Source organism: Hippocampus zosterae, chromosome 10 (assembly GCF_025434085.1).
Source record: "Hippocampus zosterae strain Florida chromosome 10, ASM2543408v3, whole genome shotgun sequence".
NCBI classification, from domain to species: Eukaryota; Metazoa; Chordata; class Actinopteri; order Syngnathiformes; family Syngnathidae; genus Hippocampus; species Hippocampus zosterae.
In genome coordinates, this window is record NC_067460.1 from 16,894,059 (window position 1) to 16,921,458 (window position 27,400).

Below are 27,400 nucleotides of genomic sequence, written 5' to 3' on the forward strand. Positions count from 1 at the left end.
GTAACACAGTTCTTTGAAAGTCAGAGTAGGCATCGTCATCCTTGTAATTCTTTTCATTCCTCAAAATGGCCTCCTCTTGCAGGGTCTATCGACCACCGGTTGTAGAGATGAATTGTGAGTGGCAAACCCCACATAACGATCACTAACAAGATGGCTGCTCTGTGTCCGTTGTCACATCGGATTCACCTTTTCCTCTCCTATTTACACCCTCCCATCTGGCGAACAACAAGTAGTCTCTGTCTGTCTGTAAAACAACATTCATTCTATTGTTCTATGTTTTTACGATCAGGACGATGCACAACATCCTTCTGTACGCGTGATGTCAAGGGAGCTTTTGCATCTTCTACTGTAATTAGTTAACATTTTAGCGAGCTCTTTATGATTGTATTCCTATTGTCGTGATTATTCTTTTATCATTTATGGATAGCATTTTATTATGTTTGTTGTGCAGTGCAAAATTATTACATGACATTCGAATTAAGAAAGACATTTCAATTTTTTTTCTTTCTTTTTTTTTAAGGCAAAAGCAAACAAACATTTATTCCAGCCGGGACTCAATCTTATGCCAAAAGTCTCATCGATAAAAAAAAAAGGCATAATTACTCCGCTGTAACAATCACACTCGGCCAATTTATTTCTTAAGCCAGTCGACAACTTTATGAGAATCTGACTGTGTAGCCGGTCTGTAATTTTGCTGAGAAACCGAGGATTAAGTCAAGAAATCCACCATACCTGCTCTTTATCCGGGCTCTGCATTGCCCTCTCGAAATACAGTTTGTACATATGAAGTGACTTATGACGTGTGCGTGTGTGTGAGCGCCAACTGTGCATCATCTCTTCACTCAAACCACAAGTGACATCATCGTTTCAGACGCCAGACAAAAACAAACCAATTTTACTCCTCATCAAGTGCATACTATTTATCCTGCTCATCAAAAACACACATACATTTTAATTTCTTGATTCAAGTACCGGTAGTTCATTTTTGCTTTCATGATTTTTATCCCTTTCAAGGTGACTCACCGGGCGGGAGGGCGGCGCCCTCAACCCATCGAATGGTGAGCTGCCGGTGTCATCTCAGTCACAGAGTCCAGGCCTTGTTCTTAACCACTCCTAGAAATAATAACAATAATAATATTAATAGTAATAATAATTCTAAAATAACATTAAAAAATAAGACCAAATCGGCATTGATTCCAATTATCATTGAGGGTATTTCCTTGTCAAGTCGTATACGGGAATGCGTCACAAACATGCTGTTCCTGTAATCCTTTGCCGTGTTGAGATGTCCCATTCAAGCGCCTTCATGGATGTGTTCATAACTTTTCATGTACTCTGTGATTTGTTGATTGTTGCCACTGCTGCTTGGCTCAGGAGTGGAAGGGAAATGGCTGTTGCCTAGCAATGTGGTTTCCATGGATACCGCCAGGGCTCCCACCTAAAGACTACACTCTTATGTACATTGAAAAAAAAAATGAGACAGTCATGAAGAAAGAGAGAGAGAGAGAGAGAGAGAGATGCAGACAAACAGACAGAGAGACCTGGAATGAAATAGGAGATGTGTAATGAGGAAGAAAGAGGGGAGTCAGACACAGTGGGATGGACAAAGCCAAATTATAAGGAGGGGAAGCAGAGTTCATTAAAAATAACAGAAAAAGAAAGCTACGTGAGACAGAGAAAAGGCTATGCAAGACAAAGAGGAGAAGCAGTTTGAGTAGTTTGAGTAGCAACTGTGAGAAAAGCAACAACAACAAAAAAGGAGAAGAAAACAACAACAACAACAACAATCTCTTCATGATTCATCATATAGACCCCCCCCCCCCCCCCCCCCCTCAAGAGGGTTGGGCTGGTGAAGGCAGAGTAATATTGGAGTCTGCTTCATTTGGTATTCTGTCTCAAGATGCTGTGCTGTGGCTTGCTGGCTGCTTGTTCTGTGGTCCCACACTTGCGTCGGCCATGTTTGGATATTTCTGCTCTCCTAACCGCACGCACACACGAACAGGGAATACAGCACTCCCAAGTGCGCTTCCGAAATCCCCTCTCACCCACAACCGATGTGTGTGTGTGTGTGTGTGTTGGCATCTTGTCTGGGTTTGCAGTCTCTATGACTGAATGCCATTAAAGTGCAAAGGCTCGCCATCAAATCTGTTAAAACACGAATGCAGAACGAAATACCTTTGACTGAAAAGGATTCAAGTTGCCTATTATTTAAAGCTGAGAAACAGTCACATAAATTGTAACCATGTCATCTTTTTTCTTTTTTTAAATATAGTTAATATGAGCAGCAGTAGCCGGAAACAACTGGATCCTACCTGCACAGGCCCTTTTTTTAGGACATAACCGCCAGACCACATTCAAAGCTATTTTACCTTGGCACAGAATAGGATTTAGATTTTGAATCCTAACTGAGGGGACAAAAGCCTGTGCCGTCTAAGTGGTGCTTTCCACAGAGAGCAAGGAAGCGTGCACAAAACCCATGAACACCAAGATCCTTTTTTTTTTTGTCTGTATCGCAAGACTGTAATGTGTCTTTGCACCCATTTTTGGCTATTTATCAAATAAGCTCCCAAATTATCAAATGAGCTCCCAAATGCAGATTTTGATCAATTTGTGGATGTCCCTTCGAGTTGGTGTGATAACACCACAGCCATAGATCAAGTTTTACAAGGCACCAAACCTGTGTCTGTCTCCCTTTCTTTGCAGTGTCATCTCTGCAAACACTTGTATTCTACACTCACACTCTGCGCATGAAAATACACACACACACACACACACACACACATAGGCATTCCCTCACATGCAAGTGCATGCATGTACAGATACATCTTTGGGAGTTACACAACCTGCTGAGAGTGTGTGTGTGTGTGTGTGTGTGTGTGTGTGTGTGTGGGTGTGTGGGTGTGTGTAAGTGTGCATCTATTGGAGTTGAGTAATGTATGATGGCTACAGTGGACAAAGGACAGAAATAGCCAGATACATTGCAAGACAGAATTCCAATTAGATTTTTGCAGGTAGTGTAGGGTAGAGTAAGAAAAAAGTAGGAAGAAAAAAAAAAAAGAGAGCCCGAGCACAGAGGTAGGGAGGAAAGCAGCAATAATGAGAACATATGAAAGTGCAAAGAGGAAGAGAGAAGATGAGGATGGGGTGCACACTGTAGGCAAAGGAGAGGGAGAAGGGATGAGAGCAAAATGTGGTGCCTTTTCATCTGTGACTGACGGTTTCCACCCGACTGCATTCTTGCTTCCTCATCTGCCAAGAAAACCTGAAAACGTCTCCATGAGCATTTTAGTTATTGTGTCTGCAACGTGCACAGTAAAATATACATTATCGTCAGAGGGATTGGGTTCTGCATGTGTGTGTGTGTGTGTGCGTGTGCGTGTGCGTGTGCGTGTGCGTGTGCGTGTGCGTGTGCGTGTGCGTGTGCGTGTGTGTGTGTGTGTGTGTGTGTGTGGCTGAACAGACAAGGAGCACAGGAACTCTCATCACATGAGAGATAAAGTGGGGGATGGGATCGTAACTGGACAGCAGAAGTTATTAAGCAAAGACTTGGTTGTAAAAATGTGTGTGTTGGATGATTGTGTGTGTATGTGTGTGTGAGGTTCTCCTCATTAAGCAGTGAGGCAGGAGTGTAGAGTGTGTTTTCACACACGGCTGCTCCGATACAACCGGAATTACTTTTTTTTTTTTTTTGCACCTCCCCCTCCTTTGCACCCCTCTTTGTACCTGCACCCCATCTTCACACTTTATTTTTTTCTCTTCTTTCCTTTTCACGATTCTACTTTCCCTTTTGTGTCATCCCGCACTGAAATCCTCCTCTGTTTCGTTCCTATTTGTCTTCTCCACGATGATATTGGTCGCTTTAACCTTTCACCAAATTTCTTTTGAGAAATGCATTTGTGAATAATCGATGCAATCTCATATCTTGCGTGTCATTGAATATTTTATTCAAAGATGTCTTTTCATGAGACGTGTGTAAATTTTTGCGTCGTGAACAAGGCCACTCACCACGACACTGTAGCACCATCTTTGAATGATGCAAGATTGATCGGAATCCCGGTAGCTCTCCTCTTAGAAAATTCTACACCCTCCAAGAACTGTGCGCAACATCAGTTTTTTTTTTGTGTCACATTAGTTCAATGCCCGGTGTATTTTTTTTATTTTTTTTTGGTGCGGTGCTCATTGCTCATGAAGGTTGCTCTTGACTTATTATCCACCGATTGCATTTTACCCTGCTAAAAATTCAAACGCATAACATTGGCTCCGAAGTATTTCAAAGGTCAGATTCCCTGTGGGTGTCAAATATGAGGTAGGTAAAAAGGTATTATTTGGATTTTTTTTTTCTTTTGCCCATTTCTAAAAAGGATAACAATGGCCCCTAGTTAAACGACAGTAAAATGTATTCTCGTGACAGTCAAATTGGCTGCATTATCACTAAACTATTCAGGATCTACGTGAATGCATGACTCCATGTAGAATGATACGAATTCCACCCATTTTTTACTCAGCAAACTGTTTTATGTCATCGGCTGCAGTTATTTCACTCAATCACAATGAACTAAAAAGTGAATTGTGCCAATAAGTCAGAAATTTGAATTGCTCTTTTATTATTTCTAAATATACAACAAATATCGTACAAGCACTTCATATCCAGTTCAGTACTGATTAATGATATTAAAAAGAATGATCAAGCGATCGGGTCGTGTGGAGGAAGGGGGTGGGGGGCGGGGGGGGGGGGGTCAAAGAGCAAAGAGAAAAGAAGCATGGGTCTAAGATAGTACTGTATAGGTGTTGGGGGAAATGAGGAGGGGGAGAAAAAGGAATGGGGGTCGGGGGGGGGGGGGGTGAGGGTATTTGTGGATTCATCGCTTGCTGGTTAAATCCCAGGAGGATTTCTCCCCAACACTTGAAAGCTGTGAAGTGCGAGGTTCTGCTTATACTCCTCCTGGTAATTGGAAGACGGGAGGGGTGGGGGGGTGTAGGTGGAGATGGAGGAGGGAGGGGAGTTGGGGGGTCAGCTAGAGAAGGGGAGGTATGGGGGTACAACAAATGGAAATGCAGGGAAGGAGGAGACCAAAAAAAACGGCCGAGTGGAGTACTGAATACACGAAGCTTTGGTAGAAGAGATAAAATATGTTTTTTGCCTTACGTTTTTGCTCATTATACCGTTTAAATTATTTTTTTTATCCTCCTCTTCATATGTCTTCCTCCCTCGTATGGCCAGCAGTGGCGTGTCTGTGGTTGCAGGGTTGGTTCAAAAACAAGGCCACAGGCATTTAATCATTGATGGACTCACCCCCCCGTTTCCTCCCCCGCCCGCTATAGGCCAGCAGGCAGCCTTGACTCAAACGCACCAAGACCTGCTGATTCACTCCCTGCGGTCTTCAGACACGCTCGCAGGCTGCAATACAAAAAAAAAAAAACAAGCGAGAGGAACGACACACACAGATTACCGTTGCGCATGCTTGTAGCCGTAACGTGTTTCGATTGTGTCTTTGTTCGGGTGTGCCTGTCTAACATATCCCCATCAGGGATTCTGAGACACAATCAGTGGCAACAAACAATTAAAAATAAAACATAGTGAAGTTCAAAGTATATTTGACCATTAAAAGGAACCGAAACCGTGTTTGCTTTCGCTCCAGGCTTGTACGATAAAGTTTTCGAATGCACAGAAAACATCTGGCTGGTGTTGATTTTCCTCAAAATAAAACTAGTAGTCCAAAACTTGTCCCGGTCTCCTTCTTATTCTGCGGTTTTAGCAGCAGCAACAAATTTGACACATTTACGACCTTAAGTATTAAAACTCAGTGGAAGCCCGCCAAATTAGATATAGCCAAGTGATATAAATTACAGAAAAAGCCCCCTGGGCATAAATATTTAGTATCTTTGGGGATTAAGTGCAGTCCGTGTATACGCTATTTTATATTGTGTAATATGAAATGTCATATTTGGTTTATAAATGATGTATCGAGTCTTCGTTTTGTTTAGTAAATTTGAGCAAATAAATATTTCTCATCGCGGCGGTTTCCATTTGCAAGCAAATGGGTCGTCGGGCCTATTAAATATGATTACGCTAAATCGTAAACGAAGTGATGACGTGAAAAATGATATTTTTAATCAACTCGAGCACAAACCGGGCCCTCGTGTATCCGTCGCCAGGTTTGATGAAATGCAGCTAATATTTTCCATAATGAAAAGCTGATGCCACCGATCTGCTAATGTTATCGCTGGTAAAAAGATGATTAAAATTGGGATAGGCCTATCTGTCTTATGAATTTAAGGTAGAAGCGTGACCGGCAGAACTCTGCAAAACCATTTTAGTATCTTCCGGATACTCAAGTTGTGCTGATTTAAATGTCTCAATTAAATTGTGCTAATAAGCATATTCCAACATGCGATAATGTATAATATAGTTTTGATCAGACCACATTCAGTATGTTTTTTTTTATTATTATTTTTTTTATGTATAGATAGGACCAGCACTTGTTTAGTGTTAGAGTGTGTAAAATACAGTATCGTATAACGACGTTAAATTCTTCAAGAGCATTGATATAATCATCCCAAACCATCTCATGCTCTTTTTCTCTCTCTTTGACTCTGGTCCAAATCAGAAACGTAGTTGAAATGATTGTTTTCCTCGGAGGATGAAATCTCGACCCTGCATGTGAGGTACAACAACAAACATGTCCCCTTCTTCTTCCCTTCTCACCCTCTTTTCAATTACATCTCACCTCTCTCCCTTCAGACAAAACAAAATTGCACCCTGGAATGGGGGGATTAATGACCACTCGCTCATGTGCACATGCAAGTGCGCATATATACACACATACACGCACACACACACAAACGCAACCGCATGCTATTGTCTTCACGCATGTCTGCGAGTGTATCTTTTGCTCTTTTTCGCGACAAATGCTTCATTTATTGTTCTCGTGAGTGCGTCTGCATGCATTCCTTGCATTCCTATCTGTAGTCCATGTGAAATTTAAAAAGGACCACGCATTGGATCTACTGAAAAGAACACAAACAAAAACTGTGCAGAGGTTACGTGATTGCTTCCATGAAGTGTGTTATGCAACAGCAAGAGCGTAACAAAGATTCCACAATATTAGCGATGGACATGGAGGTTGGACTGCTTTGCTTCGGAGCTTGTGAGTTTTTTTTTCACAGCAAAGGTTCTGTGCGCTCTGGTGGTGGGGGCACCTGGCTGGGTGTCAGGTGCGTACCGGACTAGTAAGAACAGCATGTGAGACATCAAAGGTTTCATTTAGCACCTAGTTTGAGCTCAGAATCTTGTCTGCCAGACACTCGGTCAAAATACATCCAAATTACATAACACCACCTGCGCCACAACTTAGACCTGGTTTCACCTGGTCTAAAGTCTAGTGCGCTTTCAGTCTCCAGATTAACATTTTATGTTGAGATTGGACCTCATTCTGGACCAAAAGACCCGAAATACCAAAGCAAAAGCCCCGCCCCAAATTTTTTAAAAAAAGAAAGCTTGCAGAGTTAAGAGAAATAACTGGTCTATGAGGGCGGCCCGGTAGTCCAGTGGCACGTCGGCTTCACAGTGAAGAGGTACCGGGTTCGATTCCAGGTCCGGCCTCCCTGTGTGGAGTTTGCATGTTCTCCCCGGGCCTGCGTGGGTTTTCTCCGGGTGCTCCGGTTTCCTCCCACATTCCAAAAAAAACATGCGTAACAAGCTGATTGAACACTCTAAATTGTCCCTAGGTGTGAGTGTGGGCGTGGGTGGTTGTTCGTTTCTGTGTGCCCTGCGATTGGCTGGCAACCGATTCAGGGTGTCCCTCGCCTACTGCCCGGAGACGGCTGGGATAGGCTCCAGCACCCCCCGCGACCCTAGTGAGGATCAAGCGGCTCGGAAGATGTATGAATGAATGAATGAACTGGTCTATGACTTTCGAGTTTACACTGAAGTATTCTGACATTATTTTTCTTTTTAATACAATCTGAATACGTAAATCTATTAATGACTGCCGAAATCTCAGATTCATGAATTTCGTTTTCGTTAGATAACAAGGTAATTTAAATACCTCTCACACGCCCGCACAGATTTTTCAGGGGGCGGGGGGGGTGTCTTGTGTTCAGTAATTACTATGAAAAGGCATCATTTGCAGTTTTCAACTCTCTCCTGCTCTCTGTGTCTCTCTTTCTCGCTTGCTTTCTGTTTCTCTCTCACACACACACACACACTCACACACACACACGCAGGGTCCTCTGCCACTGTCCCTCTGAGCACATCATCTGTATACCAGGCGTGGTCCTTGCCAAAGCAAGCAGATGGAATAGTTAAAGAAACATCTCTTGCCGAGTGTATTTCATGTCTCCCTAGTCTGTTTTAACTTTGACTTTTTGTTGTCAGAAGACTACAAGAGACTTTTAAGGTCTATTGGCCAATCTGTTGCGCTGTCAAGAAGCTGACGCCGCAAACTCGCTGACATTTTGCATTGACACTATACACGGGCCTTCTTCCAGCGTGCAGCAACCTGCTTCCTAATCCGCCATTTCTTCTTTGTCCCTCTGACAGCCAAGAAAGCGGCGGACGGCTCGGTCATCGCCAATGGGTACTGCGACTTTTGCCTTGGAGGCTCAAAGAAGACTGGCTGCCCTGAGGACCTTATTTCCTGTGCGGACTGTGGACGCTCAGGTAGGGCAAAGAGGAAGGGGATGTTTGGAGGGACCAAGGCCAATATTCCCTTTGTTGATCAAAAAGGTCATTTAGTGTCGTCTTCATTAAAGACTCTCATTTTTTTTTAAAAGAATGGACCAGACCATTCTTTGTTTGTTTGTTTGTTTTGTTGAGCCCATATTCAAACAATCACGTACATCAAAACAATATGCAAAGCAGTGACTCTAAGGCTGGATTTCTTAAAAATGCTCCACAGACATATGGCCCTCAAATGTTCTTCACTGCAGTGTAAAAAAACCAACCTTGAGGAGATTTTAAGGCGGCATGAACTTTGCAACAAATGACATCCGGTGAAAGCATAGGCTACAAACACATGACCGACATCATCAAGTCATTATTGAGGAAAAACCAAATAAAGCCATGTACGCACTTATCCGTTTCAAACAATGCACAACAGACCACGTCAGAAAATAATTTCCATTATTTAATGAAATCGGATGTTCATGTCAACACTGTTGAGCGCTCCTTTCCTTTCCAGGTGTAATCCTGTTAATGCATAGATGGCTGGCATAGCTGCAAGCACAGAGAGTAGTGGTGAAAATTGTGTGGGCATGTGCGTATGTGTGTGTCTGTGTGTGTGTGCGTGTGTGTGTGCGTGTCGTGCACCCAGGCCACCCGTCCTGTCTGCAGTTCACAGTGAACATGACAGCTGCAGTGAGGACTTATCGCTGGCAGTGCATCGAGTGCAAGTCCTGCAGCCTGTGCGGCACCTCTGAGAATGACGTAAGATTTCTCTGCATTGTAAATTTTTGGAAAATGTAGCAAAAACTAAAAAAAATGTGAGCATTCTGCAGTACTGTAATTGGTTTCGAACTGAAGATTTGCCTAGCAACGGGAATGCCACTGCACCTGCTTTGTACACATGTGCAAACAGCAACGCCTGCTCTTGTGTGGCCCTGCTGGACAAATTATTTGATCATTTCTGAATGAAAAGCTTTATGCGCAGTTACGCACTGCGCATAATTTGGACCGCAATGTGCCACCTCCCATTACAACCATTTCAGTGTACGGTTCGTGTTTCTCCTGAATACGGTGCTGCAAACACACAATACACATACACACAAACAAACAAATACACACGCACACACACTGGATTTTCATGACTGATAGTGCCGCCATGAATTTATCAGTAGAAAGGCCATGACAGTCGAGCTGTGTATAATTCTAATGATTATATTTACTCTTTGGTTAAAAAATATATTCCGATGAGTAGAATAAATGTAAAACAACTTTTTCATATATTCATGTCAAGCAGGTAATCCCAGAATCGAGGTACATTATGACCACCGCAATCATATATGTTTCCATTCAAGGAACTGTGTGTGGCAGTGTGTTAAGACCGATGATCTGATTTAGCAGGCGACAGCAAGCCGGCGGCTCTTCAATAGCAAGGGCTGCGCCATTATGGGAGTGGTCACAGCTGACTTCTCTCACAGCAAATAATATCCGTTTTTTTTTTCATTCCCTGACTCTCGACATGGCGTAAGCTTGATGATTTGATAAAAACGTCATCCATGGTCCCCGATGATCGCAAATTTATGAACGCGGTAGACCGGCTGGCTACGCTGTGCCGTTGTTTGATGTGATCCAAGCAGTGGTAAGGGTTTAGATCGACTTTCTGCCACCAAATTGTCACTCCGCCAGGTGCATCTCCAAGACACTCCTGCTGCGCCGGACCGCTCAGCTTGGCGGAGACCGGTTTGCCAACCACATTGGCAAACACGCTCCGCGAGCCTTGCGCTGATAAGAAAATCAGGATCTGCCGGCATTTGCGCCACGGCGCAGGTGCGCTGTCTACAAAAATCAAAGCCTTTATGTTATCAGTTGAAGTGAGCATTCATTCTTCTGTTCCAGGATCAGCTGTTGTTTTGTGATGATTGTGACAGAGGCTACCACATGTACTGTCTGAGCCCACCTATGTCCGAACCTCCAGAAGGTATGTCATAACCTTTGCTTGCCAAACCTAGCTTGCAAAAGTCTTCAAGGCATAAGATGTTTTTTTTCAAATTCCAATTTCAAGTGACACATCGATGAATCATCAACAATATTACAACATTTTACACCTGTAAGAAAGTGTGAACTGTCTAGCAGACACAGCAAAGCGTCGACCTCGCAGTGCAGAGGTCATGGCTTCCTCCCACATTCCAAAAACATGCAAGGCAGGTTAATGGAACGCTTGAAATTGTCCTTAGGTGTGAGTGTGTGCGTGAATGGTTGTTCGTTTCTGTGTGCTCTACGATTGGCTGGCGACCGGTTCAGGGTGTCCCCCGCCTACTGCCCGAAGACAGCTGGGATAGGCTCCAGCAGGCCCCGTGACCCATGTGAGGATCAAGCGGATCGGAAAATGGAGGGATATTGAAACAAACAGTTCATGTTGCCTACCACTACTTCTCTAGGAAGAGTTCTCAGGGGTGGATCATAACTTTATTTTTTGTTCAGCTTTGAACATTCTACTGAATTTTTGTGGGTGCCCTCCCCTGAGGATTTTGATTTGTTGTTTCCTTGGCACAAATGTTACTTGGTAAACAATGTCACTTTAGTGCAGCGCTGCCATGTTCTGACCACACATTTTCTAGTTGATTTTTTTCTAGTTTGATTTTCATCCATCCATTTTCCGAACCGCTTGATCCTCACTAGGGTCGCGGGGGGTGCTGGAGCCTATCCCAGCCGTCTTCGGGCAGTAGGCGGGGGACACCCTGAATCGGTTGCCAGCCAATCGCAGGGCACACAGAAACGAACAACCATTCGCAACCACACTCACACCTAGGGACAATTTAGAGCTTCCAATCAGCCTGCCATGCATGTTTTTTGGAATGTGGGAGGAAACCGGAGCACCCGGAGAAAACCCACGCAGGCCCGGGGAGAACATGCAAACTCCACACAGGGAAGCCGGAGCTCGAATCGAACCCGGTACCTCTGCACTGTGACGCCGACGTGCTAACCACTGGACTACCGGGCCGCCCTTAGTTTGATTTTGTTTCACACAATTATCTAAGGATCGGATTGATCAGTCATTCATGAACTGCCCCTGCATCAAAGTAATTTTACGCACGCAGCACTTTTGAATCTTAACGAATGTCGCAAACCCCAAACCCATACTAACCTACTTGTCAAATCCCTTCCATCCGCTAAACACGGGCCCCAATGCTATGCTCCGACATCAAGCTTTCATTTACAGCATTACTTAACACTCTGAGATGAAGGATTAATCCGAAAGGCTTTACAATAGCGGTGATTGAACTCAATGATTTTGTGCGCGTGTGTGTTTCAGGAAGCTGGAGCTGTCATCTGTGTTTGAGACAACTAAAGGAGAAGGCCTCAGCCTACATCACCCTCAATTAATCTGTAGAGCTAGCTTTGCGTGCCTCTCATCCTTTTGGCCCTCCATCCTGTCCCAAACATTCCCTCCGTCTGTCTGTCCCTCGGCTGCCCTTTTCACGGAGTGCCGATGCGCCTCAGCGTTCGAACCCTGCGACCTTTGACTTAGTGCGGGACCCCAGCGACTTCCATCTGAACAGCTTCTGAGGAGAGCTATGCCGTAACTTTGACCGTCCATTTGTCATTCACACCCCTCGGCTGTGAATGGACGACACAAAACACAATCACACACGCATGCACACACACAGCGCACCCTTTTGTCCTCTGGTGCAGAAGAATTCATCAGCTGGCAATAGGTTTGCTCACAAGACATGCACTCCAGTCTGCCAAGGGCACTTTGGAGCAATACTACTCCACTGGAGCCCCCTTAAGGGCCCACAGAAGAGCCCTAATGATCTTTGGCTGCAACTCATTCAAGTAGTGAGTGAGAATTAACAAGACGGAAAGGTGCAAAGCAGAGGACGCAGCTCGGAAGACCCCGGATAGCAACGGGGGCAGTGACTTTTCGCTCATAACAAAACTTTGGAAAATGAACGTTTGGAAGTCTGACGCAATGAACTGGTGTCAGATCTTGCTGCCCTGAGCATTTTTCAGTAATTGTACAGAATTCAGTAGTCATTCTAAAATTAAACTCTTGAAGACCATTCGCCGTCAAGTGTGGAGCGCAAACCACCCTGTATGGCTTCCTCATGAATGATTTGGGAATGGATTCTGGAAGCTCACAACTATCCACTTCATATTCACATGTTGAGGAAGAGAGCGGATCTTCTCAAATCAGCGGTCTCTGACGAAACACTATTTGGGGGGGAGGGGGGGGGGGCGTGAAAAGACTTTTTCAGCTTAGGAACTCTCCAAAAACCTTCCACTTCAGCGAGACAATGACTGTGAAGCCAATACATCACCTCGTGCTTGCATATTGTCAGTGTGTTGAGAATGTAGGACCGTTGTGTAGATAACAAGAGTTTGTCTGGCCTCTTTTTAATTCAGCATTTTTATTATGATTACTTTTCATTCGGATGTAATTATTTGGGTTGTTTGGGGAAATGTTTTTAATTGAAATCGAGATGAAAGCACACTTAAATCGCAATAATGTCTTTGTGATAAGAGCTGTTTTGACCAAATTGGGCGCGTTTTAAATGGTGTGTGTGTGTGTGTGTGTGTGTGTGTGTGTGTGTGTGTGTGTATCCGAGTAGTGCAGTAGCTGTAGCCGCAACGGATGGGAGATTCTACATGTGAGGCAATGGCAGTTGAGTATCGGTGAGGACATTTGAATGTGAGGAAAAGCAAGATGAAAAAAAGTTTTTGTTGAATTTACTCCCATTTTATTTGGTCAAGTGTTTGCACGAAATAAAATCTTCTGGAACCGCATTTTTCAACGAGATACTGTATATAATCAACTTCAATGCTTTATGTGAATGAAATCTGGATAAAATAATATCTTCTGGAAGCAACACTTGATGAAATAAAATGGACTAAATTCAACACACCATTTTGCTGTTCAAGCAGTTTTCAGCAGTGATGCAAGTAAGACGCACTCAAGTGGTACATATGTGCAAAACCAAATTCAAATGACTGAATCTTGGAGTTTTCACTGTGACACACATTTTTGACCAGGCATTCCACGACACCAATTCTGTGATACGCCCTGATTATTCTTAGTTTTTTAATTTACTCAATTTTAATGCGCCAAGTGATTGCACAAAATAAAATCATCTGGGACCAGAAACATGTTTTAAGTTAAGACAATACAACTAAGTACTTTAAAAAATATACCTGGATCCAGATTATTTTATTTTGTGCAACCACTTGACAAAATAAAATTCAGTTAATTCAAGATGTCTTTTTTTTTTTGCGGTACATGTTTATTTTTGGCTCCTTTTGGTGTGGTCTTTTCTTTTTTTGCTACAACACCCTCAATATTCTGGGGCTCAAACAGCGGTTTTATCTTTAATATTCAATTTACTCTGCCTAAAATAATGTAATCCCATGAGCAAATATCGCATTTTATTTATTAATAACAACCACTCTGATAAATCAAGTTCATTTTGACCAGCTGAAGTTGCATTCAAACATGTCTGCTTATGCGTCACAGTCATAATATACGCATCGATGGGCGTGGTGATCAAAAGTTTCAGTGAAGCCTAATGTTATCAGGCTTACGTCCATCCGTCCGTCCCCCCGACCCACGCTTCTCGCTGCACAATAAACCACTAAAACCAGCATGATCATATGTGTCATTCAACCAGAGGAAATGCAACGCCTCATTAAAGATGCAAACCATTACATACTTTGGGAAGTCTTATGTTGAGGGAAAAAAAAAAATCATATCCCGACCCAGCATATCTGGTAGGAAACGCTGAAATTGATTTTAACCCGGTGGTCGAGATGGTTAGAGCGTCGGCCTCGCAGTGCAGAGGTGTGCGTGGGTTTTCTGCGGGAAATCCGGTTTTCTCCCACATTCCAAAAACATGCATGGCAGGCTGATTGAACACTCTAAATTGTCCCTAGGTGTGAGTGTGAGTGCGAATGGTTGAACGTTTCTGTGTGCCCTGCGATTGGCTGGCAACCGGTTCGGGGTTGTCCCTGCCTACTGCCCGAAGACAACTGGGATAGGCTCCAGCATCCCCCGCTACCCTAGTGAGGATCAAGCGGTTTGGAAAATGAATGAATGAATTTCATCTTTGAGATATGCGGTGTTTTTTACAAACCGGGCGATCAATTCAAGAGTCTTCATCCATCATTAGATTTGTTGGTTTGCCAATGCTGCAATCAGTGTGTGGAAGTAGGACGTCACCCAGTACAGCGTAGTCTTCTGCCCAAGTCATACAAAAGTAACAAATAACAACAAGGAACAATCTGTGATGAGCGCCACTTTAACGTTCCGTTTACGCGACTAGTCATTAGTGAGATTATTTCCTGGTTTATGGTGGGTGAACAACCAACTGGCGGTGCCATTATCATTTGGGCGGCTGGGAGATGCATTGATGCCACGCAAACTTAAAGGGTGAAAATGCAATTCTCTGTCTGTCTTACTAAGTTTGGTTTAGTACATTTTGCATTATCCCGCATCCGTACAAGTTTTACTTTGACAAAATGACTGCTTCGAAAAAAGTGGAGGCTACTGTCGCACCACACTGTGTTGTACGCATGCAAATTGTACGTTTGTTCGAAAGCCGACTAAAGTCCGCCAAAATGTTTGGGGTAAATCCACCAAGCAGTCGACTGGATGTGAAATCATCATTTGAGTGGAAATAGCAGATTGAGAGTTGGAATGTTTGCATTTTGGGGAATGGATAAAGACAAAGGTAACTGGAAAGGCTTTAAAATGAAAAGCTTCCCTGGCGCTTGATGGTGGAGTCCGGAAAAGGATCCGGCAGCCATTTTGTGGGACACACATCATGTTATTGTAAATTGGACTCTAAAGCAACAAAACTAGACCCAATTTCAAAAAATTTACGTTGGCAAGGTCAGAGTTAATCCCTCCTTTTTGCCATTCTTGGCTTTTTTTTTTGGTAAATACTCAGTCTGTGATTGCACTTTTAATTTCCCCACCAAAAAGAAGGTAATTGCAAAAACTGTGTGTGTGAGTGTGTAATGATCATTTTTGCAGTTCCCCCCCCCCAATCTGATTGTCTTCTGTAAATAACCCTGGATAAAAAGTTTTAATTTCTATTTTCTACCTTGAGACACTTTTTATTCTCATGCTGTCACTACTGCAATCATTGTCTGTAAATTCAACATTCTCCATTTTTTTTTCTTCCCTTGACTCAGATTTTTTTCATTAAAATGATGAGACTGAAAAAGAATGTGCTGTATTGTCATTCGTGTGTTTGTATGCACGCATTTATTTTATGGGAGCATATAAATGGAAATTATTCGGTCTGGGGGGAAAATGTTTTTTTTTCCCTGGGTGCAATTATGAAGCTATGGTGACCACCATTTCCTAGAATAGGTTCTAAAATGCCAATTCTTCCCTCACCCTGGGAGTGACAGGTGACTAGTTCAAGTTGATCCACGACACATTTGAAAACAAGCAGTCTTTTCAGCATTCTGCAATGCATCTGAATAATCATTACATTTGTCAAAAAAATAATGTCTCCAATAATATGTATCATGGAATTTTTTTTGGTCTATAATAGCCGACTTGAAATCTCTGAAAAAGGCAACATCAGGGGTTTGCAATTGTCTTCTGAAAACCTGCAGAAGAGAGCAAGCAGACTTTGCTATTCAGGGCAGGTCCACTTGTTTTTTTTTCCTCTTTGTGATGCATTCCTGCAGAAAAGACATTCATCACAGTGTCTGTGTTGACCAGACCTGACTTTGCAACAACAGCAGGGTGTAGTTGAGCTGCTCAACCATTCCCTTTTCCCTTCTCTGCCTCCTTCCACAAACCAGACACCAAGCTGCTTCCTTGAGGGAGTAGAGATGTTTTAGATTTGAAATGGGCTTTGAAAACATGTTTAAATACTTCCTGCATTCGATATTTGGAACCTTTTCCAAAACCTTCCAAAGCCAACCCCCACCCCTGCCACCATCTCCAAAACCTTCAAAAAACCCCGTGCCTGAGTGAATGCAGCACACTCGCATACCTACACACACACACAGCCGAGAACCGCCATCTTCAGCTTCATCATGCTGACCTCAGTTTCCCTTTGATAACTATTAAAATATTTGTGTGCGCGTGTGATTTACCAGCCAATTACCACATCTCCCAGACAGACTGAGACTGCCAATCCTTTGCCAACCAATCAGAGAGGGGCAATCCGGTGCTAGGCCGGGAGGTGGTTTCTATGGTAACCTGGAGGCCTGTTTGCATGGTGACTGATGGAGGAGTGATGGATTACAGTAATGGGATGGACTGGGGCAGGGGGGTGGTGAGAGGGGAAGGCAAAGATGAAGTCGCGGAAAGAGGTGAGGATGGAGAAAGAAAGAGAGGGTGGAAGAGCAGAGTTGAAAAGAAACGGGGAAGGGGCTGTGTGTGTGGGTGTGGGTGGGGGTCAGGAAGACTCATACATAAATATATTGAAAATGAATGCATATGAAATGAAATGACTGAAAAATTAAAAATGAATGAGGCTGGACAATAAGAGAAGTGGATAGAGGAGGGGGGGGCAGAAGAAGTGGAGAGGGTTTGTATTTCTGTTTGTAGATTGGTGGTGGCGGGAGGGGGATTGCATCAGTTTGAGATGGAATTGTCCTTCTTTCTTCTGTCTGCCTCGAAATTTCGGCCGAGCCATCTCTGCCTTTGGTGGAGGCAGACAAGTAAAAATTGAAAGACAAAACATACAACATTTTACATGAAAAAGTGGATTAAAACATCTCATTTGCTTGTTTGATGATGGTGGGGGGGGGCTACTGGAAATAATAGGAGGGCTGTACAGTACTTCAGTATTTATTTATTCCCATGACTGTTGGTGGTGCATTAAAGCAAATAAATGAGTATAATAAATAAATAAATTGTCCCTATGTGCGAGTGTGAGCGCGGATGCATGTTCGTCTATGTGTGCCCTGCGATTGGCTGGCAACCGATTCAGGGTGTCCCCCGCCTACTGCCCGGAGACGGCTGGGGTAGGCTCCAGCAGGCCCCGTGACCCACGTGAGGATAAAGTGAATTGTAAAATGGATGGATGGATGGATGTTAGTCATGTTTTTTTTTTTTTGCTCTGTTAAATATAATGATTTGTGGAACCAAATCCAAAAATCTTTTTAAAATATAACCCATGAAATTGTAAAAGGATTATAATTTTGTGCCATTCATGGTTATCTTTAATGATTATCAGCCCCAGACAGTTTGAACTCATCAACTGAGTCAAACCTGTTCATGATTTGTATTAGTTTTGATAACACGGGCCAGCAAACGGGATCATCAATTTGTCGAGTACATTTTTTTCTGTTGAGGAGGAGCAATTGAATAATCTGCAATGGCAATTTGAAAGGGGAAAAGAACAAGTGGATGAAGTGGGGGGAAAAAAACAACACAATTCAACACTGCAACCTAGAGGCAGCCTTAAGTAATATCCACTTTCTTTCCCTCAAGCAAAAACAGCTCGAATGCATACAGTGCCTGGATGGAGGGGGAAATATTATTCAAGCCAACTAACCACAATTCACGAGGAAATGTTGATCGTGGTAATTCAGGTGACTGCAAAAATATGCTTGATTTCTTTCTTTGATCAGTTCCAGACAATAAAGTCTGACCATTCAAACTAATTGCCACCGATTCACACTTTATCTGCCCGCTCTTTCTTGTTTATTGTGTTTAAAAAAAACACAATCAAAACAATACGTGTCATTAAACAATCGCTTCATTCAGGGACCGTCATAATAAAAGAATTAGACGGCGCATACACAACTTCACGCGTTGTCGCCAAATGTTTCTCAGATTTATGCTGAGTACTTAATGTGAAAAATGAATATAGAGCAAAGTAATGGGAAAATACAAGGCTGATTAAATAAAGCTCGGTTTGTTTTGTCTAATCTCCAATGCTCACCGTCTGTTTTGGCTCGCCTGCATGGCTTTCTTTGGCCTCATTTCAAATTAAAACTTATCCAATCTTCAGGTGGTGCTTTTAATTCAAATGGCTGTCAACAACTGAATAAATAAACTTGAATGATATTGGGGGGGAGAGCAAAAGTCCAGCTTTTATCCTGACTACCTGGCCAACATCCATCGACAACCTACAATTGGCATGCAGGTGCATCTGGTAAAAACCGAATGTGTGCGTTGGGGGGCATGGGTTTTTCATTCCCGTAAAAAAATTTCAGCACAGCTACGGCGTGTGTTACTCAGACGATGTTTAATACTTCAGTCTGTGTTTGCTCCACACAACATGTCCTCCTGTTTGAAGAATAATAGGCAACTCTTGATCATTCAGTCCAGAAAATATTGCCACAGCAAAAACCAAAAAAAAGAAGGCATTGCAATTCCATTCAATTTTTTCCAGAATGAAAATGTTTTAACAGAATCCACCCCGATTACATGTCTATGCATGAGTTTGGCTAATTTAACTTAATTGGGTAATGTGATCATGTCGATGCAAGTAAGGGCAAAAAGTTTTGAGTGATGTTATCGCACCACCTGTGTTGTGATCGTGGGAAAAAAACAACATGAAGAAATCGATAACCCGGTGCTGCTGTGTGCAAATTTGTTCGCAGACCTGCCAAGCACACTGACGCATGTTTTTGCACCACTCTGTGACACATTTTTTTCAGCTCTCTATCGTCAAACGGTGTCAAATGAACATGCCTAGAATGCATTATCAGTTTGCCTCATGGAGTTTTTGCAGTTGAAGTGCTTAATAGGGAAGAAAATATTTCAAATCATCAAAAAGTAATTTTTAAAAATTGCGTACCATAATTTCCGCAGTGGTCATACGAGTCTGTTAATACTTGAGTACACAATTACCATAACCGCCCCCCCCCCCAAAAAAAAAGCATCAAACTATTTCTTTTGCATTTTCTTTATATGTAGCAGTTTGAATTGATTACACCTAATGCTGGTGTAAAAGAATACACAGACACACACTTTTCCTCACGTGTTGGCTTAAGTCGAGATAAAGAAAGTTAGCAAAGAAGGTGAAAGGTGATGTGAAGCCATGTACTGTATATATGAAAGTCCCCCCTCTCTCCCCTCGGTGCACACTGCGGCAGCTGACAAGTGTGAGGTGTGGTGAGTGGACATACACACATGAACTGCACTGCAAAAAAAAAATCGCCCGGAGCTACACGGCGAATTAATAGTTCATATTTGCTCTTTTCAATCAAGGAAAACCCAAAATGGACACCTTGGCAACTCTGTACACGCTTCTGTCCCTCTTACTTTTTGTTCACGCGGACCTTGTGGAACAATTTGAGGTTTGTGTGGTTTCATACCATTTGGCAAAAGCAAGTATTGAATGAAAGAATGTGAATATGTTTGTGCTCTCTGTAATTGTATTATCTTCATATTTTGCCTCAGGATGTGCCTGAATGCCTGAAGTATTTCTACAAAAGTAAAGTGCCGAGTTGGGGGTCTTCAACACCTGGCACCGCTCGTCTCTGTCAGCGATTTGTCAACCGGTAAAAAGTTGAAATATAACTTCCATATGACAAAATATACGTTTTGAGACAGCTGATCCATACTCATTTTGCAAGGTCAGAGGTTAAGAATTTGGATTAGGGTGTAGCTCATCATTTCTGTTCTACTTTATTACGAATGGTGATCAGGTGTTGGCTACAAAAAAAACACACACAAAACTCATCCGAGATGAGTTGTTTACAATGTGACTGCTAGCCAAAATGGGTTGTGTAACTTTTTTGGACACACCTTCTCCTCCAATTCAAACGCAAGTGTGTCCAAAAACATCATTGGTCAGCACGTGAAAGAAAAAAAAAAGTCTTCTTTTCAACGAAGGAGCTTCTTTACAATTCTAGGTACCACTTTGCCACATTATACGACACAAACCATCGTATCGCGGTTTACTCGGCATACGTCTTCCAGCCCAGCAATGGAGGTGGACGGGAGAGAAGGTGGTTTGTAGAGCCTCAGGTTGGTACAACGCAGAACAATACTCATCATAATAATAATTGTATACCGTATACACGCCAAGTCTTTTGATAAAGCCAACACATGATGAAGTGCAACTAGTGACAGCGGTCACCAGCTTTTTTTGAAACTATGAGCTACTTCTTGAGTACCGATTAATTTTCAAGGGCGACCAGATTGAGGTACATTTTTGAAATACATTTGCTGAAATTACCTTTGAATTGTATGTTGTTATTAGGCATTTATTAATCAGTTATTAAGGATTTATTACAATATTTACACGGTAGGAACGTGAGCAACATCAACATATTTTTTTAAATGATGACTTTTACCTAAGAAATCACATATCTCCTCACCAGTGCAACTACTTGCACAACAGGCCTGTGGGCTGCTGATGTGGTACATGGGGGGACTACCTGGTGCTCACATGCACCATGTTAGTGACACCCTCAGCTCATAAAAGCAGAGGAAGCCGTGTCTGTAGTGACATCTGTTGAAAGTGAAGTTTCTGATGTTCTTCTAGCTAGTCAATAAATCGTGGCAAGCAGAGATGAAGGATGGTTACTGGCTGGGGCGAGATCATCCTGGGATCTACCTAGGCGAGAAACAGGCTCTCAATGAGGACTATACACACTCTGGCTTTGACCGAGGTCACCTGAACCCCAATGGACATCATGCAGGTAATCAAAACGCTGACGTACAATTCATGTACTGACACATTTATTTTCTCACCAGCCTCAAATAGACAACGCAGTTAGCCGTTTTTGAACAACGTATTCAGTGCGTTGTGGTCCAACTGGTGGCGTCAGTCCTCCATTTTCTGTACGACTGACCCTCCATTGGATCGTGGCTGGGTAGCAAAAGCGTGATGTGGCGTACACCCTTGACTGTCACTAACAGGGAACATAAAGACTCCAGGGGTGTAAAACTCATTTTGGTCAGGAGCCACGCCGAAATTATGATTTCCCTTTAATTGCTCTCCACTCCTTTTTGACAGTTCCTGGACGCAATGCCACTTTCACCCTCACCAACGTGGTTCCTCAGAACCCCAAATTGAACCAGAACGCATGGAGAATCCATGAGTCTCAGCTGAATGATCTATTCCGCCAAAAGTGTTCCAAGGCTTATGTTTTGGTGGGTGCGATACCCTCTGCGGGCAATTGGATTGTCAAGAACAATGTGAGGCGTGTCAACATCCCAGACTACGTGTGGAACGCATACTGCTGTGTGGACAACAACGACAGGCCCGTTCAGGGTGGCGCCGCTGCAGCCAGGAACACAGAAGACAACTGGGTGGAGAAATTGTCTTTGGATGAATTTGGAGAGTTCTTGCAGCAGTTCTCAAATCAACCAGTAGGGGAGCTTTTCCACAACAGCTGCAATATTTGATTTGGTGATGGATTATTTTGGGGATTTTGCCAAAAGATATCATGCAAATTGTGAAGTAATATTTTTGTAAAACGGCATGGCGGCTGTGCATTGACTCAATGTTAACAAATGAATAAAAAGGAACGTTCCAATTTTTTTCTTCAACGAGTCTCTTCCCACTGACCACAAAGACATAAAATCCTCTGTACTGTTGATATGTAATCTAACTATTTGCTACATCGTACTATATTTTTCCAATCGCGGAATACCATTGATGGAATTGTATTGGTATTGGAAATTTTTTGGTCTATATTTCATGATTGTAAAATGCAACCAAACCTTTGAGCATTAGGTGCCATGTTTCTTGCTAGCCAAGCTAGCTAATATTGTCGCCACGCATGTTGTTGTCTGGTGACGTCATTCTTCCCGACTGGAATAGATAAGGGAATTTTTTGCAAAAATATGGCAAACCATGCCAAGGAATTGAGACTCTTGGAACATTCCCATCCTGAGTGAATACAATATGCGTTTTTAGACATTGCTCACAGTGCAAATGCCTCGGTCATCGGGGTTAAGATTCTAACTGTAATCAGAAAATTCCCACATTTAGCACAAAATCACCCCAGACATTGTCATCACAATATCAAGAAGTCGAAAAGATAAATCTGTGACTCATTTGTTTCATCCTAAAAAATATGATTCCAAGTTCACTTAAATGAAAATCTTTGCTAAATTTGGAAACGGGGATCAGTGCTGTAGCGTTGCGATGCGACAGAATGCAGCGGTCACGCGGCGTAAAAATTTGCGAATCCTCTTCAACATACTCTTATTGGACTGAAGCTCAGCATTTCCATCTGAGGCGGGGATTCGTAGCTGATCAAGCGACACTTCTTTGTCTGTCACGGGGCTCGGGATGCCACTGTCGGGTTGTTGGGCCATCGTAATGAAAGGATGTTGCAACGCTTGTGAGGCAGAGATTCTCTGATGTCCGTCAAGATGCAACATCTGTTTGAGCAGGTCCAAGAAAGCCTTCCTGTTGTCCAGCTCGCCCTCCTTGTAGTCTCCCCCGGGGGGCAACTGAATCATATCTTCCAGGGGTTTGGGAAGCTCTCTGCAAGTTTCCTGGTTTTTGGGTTTCGCATTGTTTGCCGCTTCAAACTCCTCTGGTGTCATGAGCCTATATTGAGAAACACCAACCTCCTCATCTTCGGTGAAATAGTTCTCAGTGTATTTCCCAGCGTGAAGCAGGTGGTCTTCGGGCTGGCCCAGAACGCAGATGATATGTTTCATCATTTGATATTCACAGTTGACGGCGAATAGGTTTCCAGGTAGGAACAGGAAGGCCATGATGCAGCCGACGCTCCAGACATCTATGTTCTCGTTGTAAGGGAGGCCGAGGGTAATTTCCGGCGCTCGGTATCCCACCGGTTGAATCTCCAACCCGAGCTTAATTTTGGATGCTGGAATCGCATTGCCAAAGTCAATCAGTTTCACCTTCAAGGGCTGTTCTTTCCTATTAACAATCATAATGTTGTCGGGCTTGATGTCAGTGTGCAAGATACCGACACGCTTCAGAGTGACTAAGGCCACGAGAAGCTGATGGGCAATGACACGTATTTCGTCCAGAGACAACGGCTGATGTTGTCGCTCTTCCAGCAAATAAATGAGATCACAGTCCAATACCTCAAAGACCAGACAGATGTTTCCCTCATGCTCAAACTGCTCAAAGAACTTGACCATGTTGGCGCTATCTGCATCCATATCACGGATCATCTTCAGTATGGACAGCTCTCTGTCTGTGTCCTGTTTGATGGAAGGGTCATTCTTCAAGATCTTAATAGCCACAATCTCTGACGTGACCAGACTTTTGCACACTGCCACTTTTCCATAGCAGCCTTCACCGATGAAATCAAGGACAGAGTAAGCATTGGACTTATTGTACAAAACCTTCCCTATCTTGACTTCGGATCTTGTCACTTTCACTGCAAAACAAGAACACACAGGACACTACTGTCAAGTCAGTAGTCAAATCTAAGTGAAATAGAATTGAGAACACCGTAAGTCTGTGAGCAGCGTGGTGCCTCTGGACTTGGCCCATATGTAAAGGGCATAACTGTCTATTATATGAATAAAATGTACTTGAAAATACAAATGTTATTTTATAATAACAATAATAGTAATCATGTTAATCCAGCCATCCATCCATTTTCCGATCTGCTTATCCTCACAAAGGTCGCGGGGGGTGCTGGAGCCTATCCCAGCCGTCTTCAGGCAGTAGGCGGGGGACACCCTGAACCGGTTGCCAGCCAATCGCAGCACACACAGAGACGAACAACAAATCTGACCCGAACGTACATAGGTACGCATTAAAAAAATATATCAATTTTCCTTGCGGGCGGCCCGGTAGTCCAGTGGTTAGCACGTCAGCTTCACAGTGCAGAGGTACCGGGTTCGATTCCAGCTCCGGCCTCCCTGTGTGGAGTTTGCATGTTCTCCCCGGGCCTGCGTGGGTTTTCTCCGGGTGATCCGGTTTCCTCCCACATTCCAAGAACATGCGTGGCAGGCTGATTGAACACTCTAAATTGTCCCTAGGTGTGAGTGTGAGCGTGGATGGTTGTTCGTCTCTGTGTTCCCTGCGATTGGCTGGCAACCGATTCAGGGTGTCCCCCGCCTACTGCCCGGAGACAGCTGGGATAGGCTCCAGCACCCCCCGTGACCATAAGTGAGGATCAAGCGGTTGGGAAGATGAATGAATGAATGAATTTTCCTTGCAAAAAAATAAAAATTACGTTATCTCGCAAACTTTGGCAGGAAAACCAACGTTTTTTTCTTTCATGTAACCTTAGGGTATACATAGTACACAGAAACCTCTGCAATTGCAAAATTGTTTTTGTTCACAACATAATAATTTAAAAGATATGAATAAATAAATATGAAATTGCCAGTAATAATATTGGTTAAAATGCGGTTGCATTGCTGCAGCGGTAAGTGTAAACATGCTTGTGTCTAAGGTGTCAGATTAGAACATTATAATTTAAGAAATCAAATGAGTGATGACATGAATTAAAGTACAGTACAGGCAGGATAGTAGTAGATCCATTTTTTTCTCCCTGGCCCTATTGTGTTTTTTTAAGTGATTTTCTTGATTACAAAACGATCTGTATTGCTGCAACAGCTTAAAATAGATTGCCTTAACCAAAAATGCGAGAAAAGGCGACTACAACAACAACTACTACTTCTAATAATAATAAACATTTTAAAGCGATTTTACGTTTGACCTATTGCCATTGTAGTCAATGTGCACTCACTTGAAGAAACGGATGAGGCTGAAGACTCCGAGCTTGTCCATGAAGACATCGTACAAAGTTCCGCTTGCTTTTCGGCGTCAGCAGTTCTTCTGACGGCTAACCTTTTTTTTTCTGGAACTTTCCAATTAACTGCTCGGTGACGTAATAGAGAGCTTCTTTGAATTGAAAAGCCCCCTTTCGAGCAGAACAGCGTAGAAGAAATGCAGTTGAGGAAATCCCTCAACTTTCAAGACGGCTGAACTGCTCTCTGGAATCTGTGAGCAAGTGCATTTAGCATTGCAGATATTCGGAGCGTCATAACGGGGCATGATCAAAGAATATTTGTTCAACTGTGGACATCCGTGGACGCAAAGTTCCCCTGCAGGCGTTTGTGAGGTTTTAGCTACTGTTCGTATGCTGGCGTTGTCTGTCCGGTTTTTGTACACAACTACCACAACAAATGAGCTCTTCTGTGTCTGTAATATTTTGTACACTAAGTGACGTTTCAAAGTGCGTGCGCTTTTTATTGACAAACGAACCAGCACGTAGTTGGATGGAGATGGATGGGGGGGGGGGGGGCATATCGTATAGTTTTGTCAGCGTTTTTGCAAGATTGTTTGCAGTTTACAAAAAGTACCCGCCCCTCCCGCCATGCATTTCAATGGACGTCCACTGTAAAATGTCATTTTCATGTCAAATGCAGACTTCCTCGCCGTTTCTGCTTTCAGCTGTATTTTCTTATCCTCTATTTCTTCATTCTTGTTGTGAAGTGTCTTTAAGTAGTCTGAATTTTTCATTTTCAAATAAAATGTGTTATAATAATTCACCACACGATGGCAGACATGGGTTATTTGCGATTGTATTGGGTCGTAAACTGCCCTATAGGCCTACTGGTGCAACTAGGCCGATTTTTTTTTGGGGGGGGGGGGGGGGGGGATTTGTAAAGTCATGCAAGACAAAGATGGCATCCGAGTCACATAGATATTTTGAGTCATTTCATTTTTTAATGAAAAAATGCACCAAATGACTGCTTGCACTGTATGTGGTTTGCCATTCAAGCAGTTTTGTGCTGCTGTCTCTGAAAGGTAATTTCTATGCACAAGAGCTCGTAGTAAGGGAGGGGGGAAAAATCCCAAAACCAAAATGTTTTTGTTTTTTGAAACTCTTTGTTGTTGAAGACGGGATCTTTTATACATGCGTTGAGAAATTCATTATGAAAAAAATGTAATATATTAACAATAATACAATAATCACATACAAAAACAGACATGATATACATGTGTTTTGTGCATATCTAAAATGTCATTTTTGTCATACATCTGATAAGGAAGTGAGTGATCCGGCATGTCCCCAGTAGCGCTGATGAAAATTGTGGCCCCCTCCATTATTTAAGTTGCCCATCCCTGGTTTAGATAATAACTGATACAATTCCCTTATCATTATGAAATCTGGAAAACAATTTCTCCACGACTACAGAATTTGAACACAACCTTAATAGCAGCGGTTTGTTGTTATCAAAGGTTTTGCTTTAGACGCTTGCACCACACCTACTGTGGAAGCAAGTTCTCGATGGGGAACTTAAACTGCATCCTCGTTGCTTCGTAAAAGTTAATGACTGTCTTCATTCTTGAACTGAGTAATTAGAGTCATGACACCCGCAGCCGCGTGTATGTATTCTCCTCGCCTTAAAGTGATCAATCATGGCATTAAACTCATGCTTGTGAGCACACGTATGCAACCAATCACGGCTTTCATAGGTGCTCAACATTAATTAAGATCCACAGCAATTCCTTTCAAATGTCATGCAACATCCATCTAATTTATTTCACACTTGTATTGTTTAGGGCACGGGTCCCCAACCTTTTTTACCCCACGGACCGGTTTAAGTCAGACAATATTTTCAGGGACCGGCATTTAAAGTGTGGCGGATAAATACAACAAAATAATATGGTATGAGCTGCATGAAAACTGGTGTTTTCGAAATACTGTGTGATAATAAACACAAGGACCGTCTAATCTGGTCGCAACACTCTTATCGCTATGGTAATGTTTAATGCCTTCAAAATACGATACATCGCAAATTTAAAGTGCATGAAAATGATGACTCACCAGCCCCGAGCTTGATTTTCTGCAATCAGA

At 42.9% G+C, this 27,400-nt stretch overlaps 3 protein-coding genes across 5 annotated transcripts in view; 2 read left to right on the forward strand and 1 right to left on the reverse strand.

Annotated features, from left to right (window-relative positions):
• The window catches only part of dpf1 (double PHD fingers 1), a 29,836-nt gene extending 15,907 nt beyond the window's left edge, over positions 1–13,929 (forward strand). For 2 of the 3 annotated variants that reach the window (XM_052077613.1, XM_052077616.1), the window contains exons 9-13: positions 8,543–8,662; positions 9,315–9,427; positions 10,349–10,489; positions 10,559–10,640; positions 11,976–13,929. In XM_052077613.1, coding sequence (XP_051933573.1) covers positions 8,543–8,662; positions 9,315–9,427; positions 10,349–10,489; positions 10,559–10,640; positions 11,976–12,046 — 527 coding nt within the window. In that variant the 3' untranslated portion in view covers positions 12,047–13,929. The remainder of the gene's footprint in view (positions 1–8,542; positions 8,663–9,314; positions 9,428–10,348; positions 10,490–10,558; positions 10,641–11,975) is intronic. The other variant, XM_052077615.1, reaches the window with a different exon arrangement.
• A 5,731-nt stretch (positions 13,930–19,660) lies between these two features.
• On the forward strand, positions 19,661–22,126 carry si:dkey-243k1.3 (endonuclease domain-containing 1 protein-like). The gene is made up of 6 exons (XM_052078314.1): positions 19,661–19,751; positions 19,848–19,936; positions 20,040–20,140; positions 20,495–20,609; positions 21,130–21,286; positions 21,604–22,126. The coding sequence occupies exons 1-6, from the start codon at positions 19,691–19,693 to the stop codon at positions 21,993–21,995; spliced, it is 915 nt and encodes a 304-aa protein (XP_051934274.1). The 5' UTR covers positions 19,661–19,690; the 3' UTR covers positions 21,996–22,126.
• Positions 22,127–24,139: 2,013 nt separating this feature from the next.
• The window catches only part of bace1 (beta-secretase 1), a 60,443-nt gene continuing 57,182 nt past the window's right edge, over positions 24,140–27,400 (reverse strand). The window contains exon 10 of the mRNA XM_052078308.1: positions 24,140–24,191. Coding sequence (XP_051934268.1) covers positions 24,155–24,191 — 37 coding nt within the window. The 3' untranslated portion in view covers positions 24,140–24,154. The remainder of the gene's footprint in view (positions 24,192–27,400) is intronic.

Excerpts from the sequence above, each read along its gene's own strand:
- si:dkey-243k1.3 (XM_052078314.1), top strand. The coding sequence starts at position 19,691 with ATGAAAGTCCCCCCTCTCTCCCCTCGGTGCACACTGCGGCAGCTGACA. Across the intron at positions 19,752-19,847 it reads GCTGACAAGTGTGAGGTGTG|GAAAACCCAAAATGGACACC; the intron begins GTGAGTGGACAT and ends TTTTCAATCAAG. Across the intron at positions 21,287-21,603 it reads CCCCAATGGACATCATGCAG|TTCCTGGACGCAATGCCACT; the intron begins GTAATCAAAACG and ends CCTTTTTGACAG.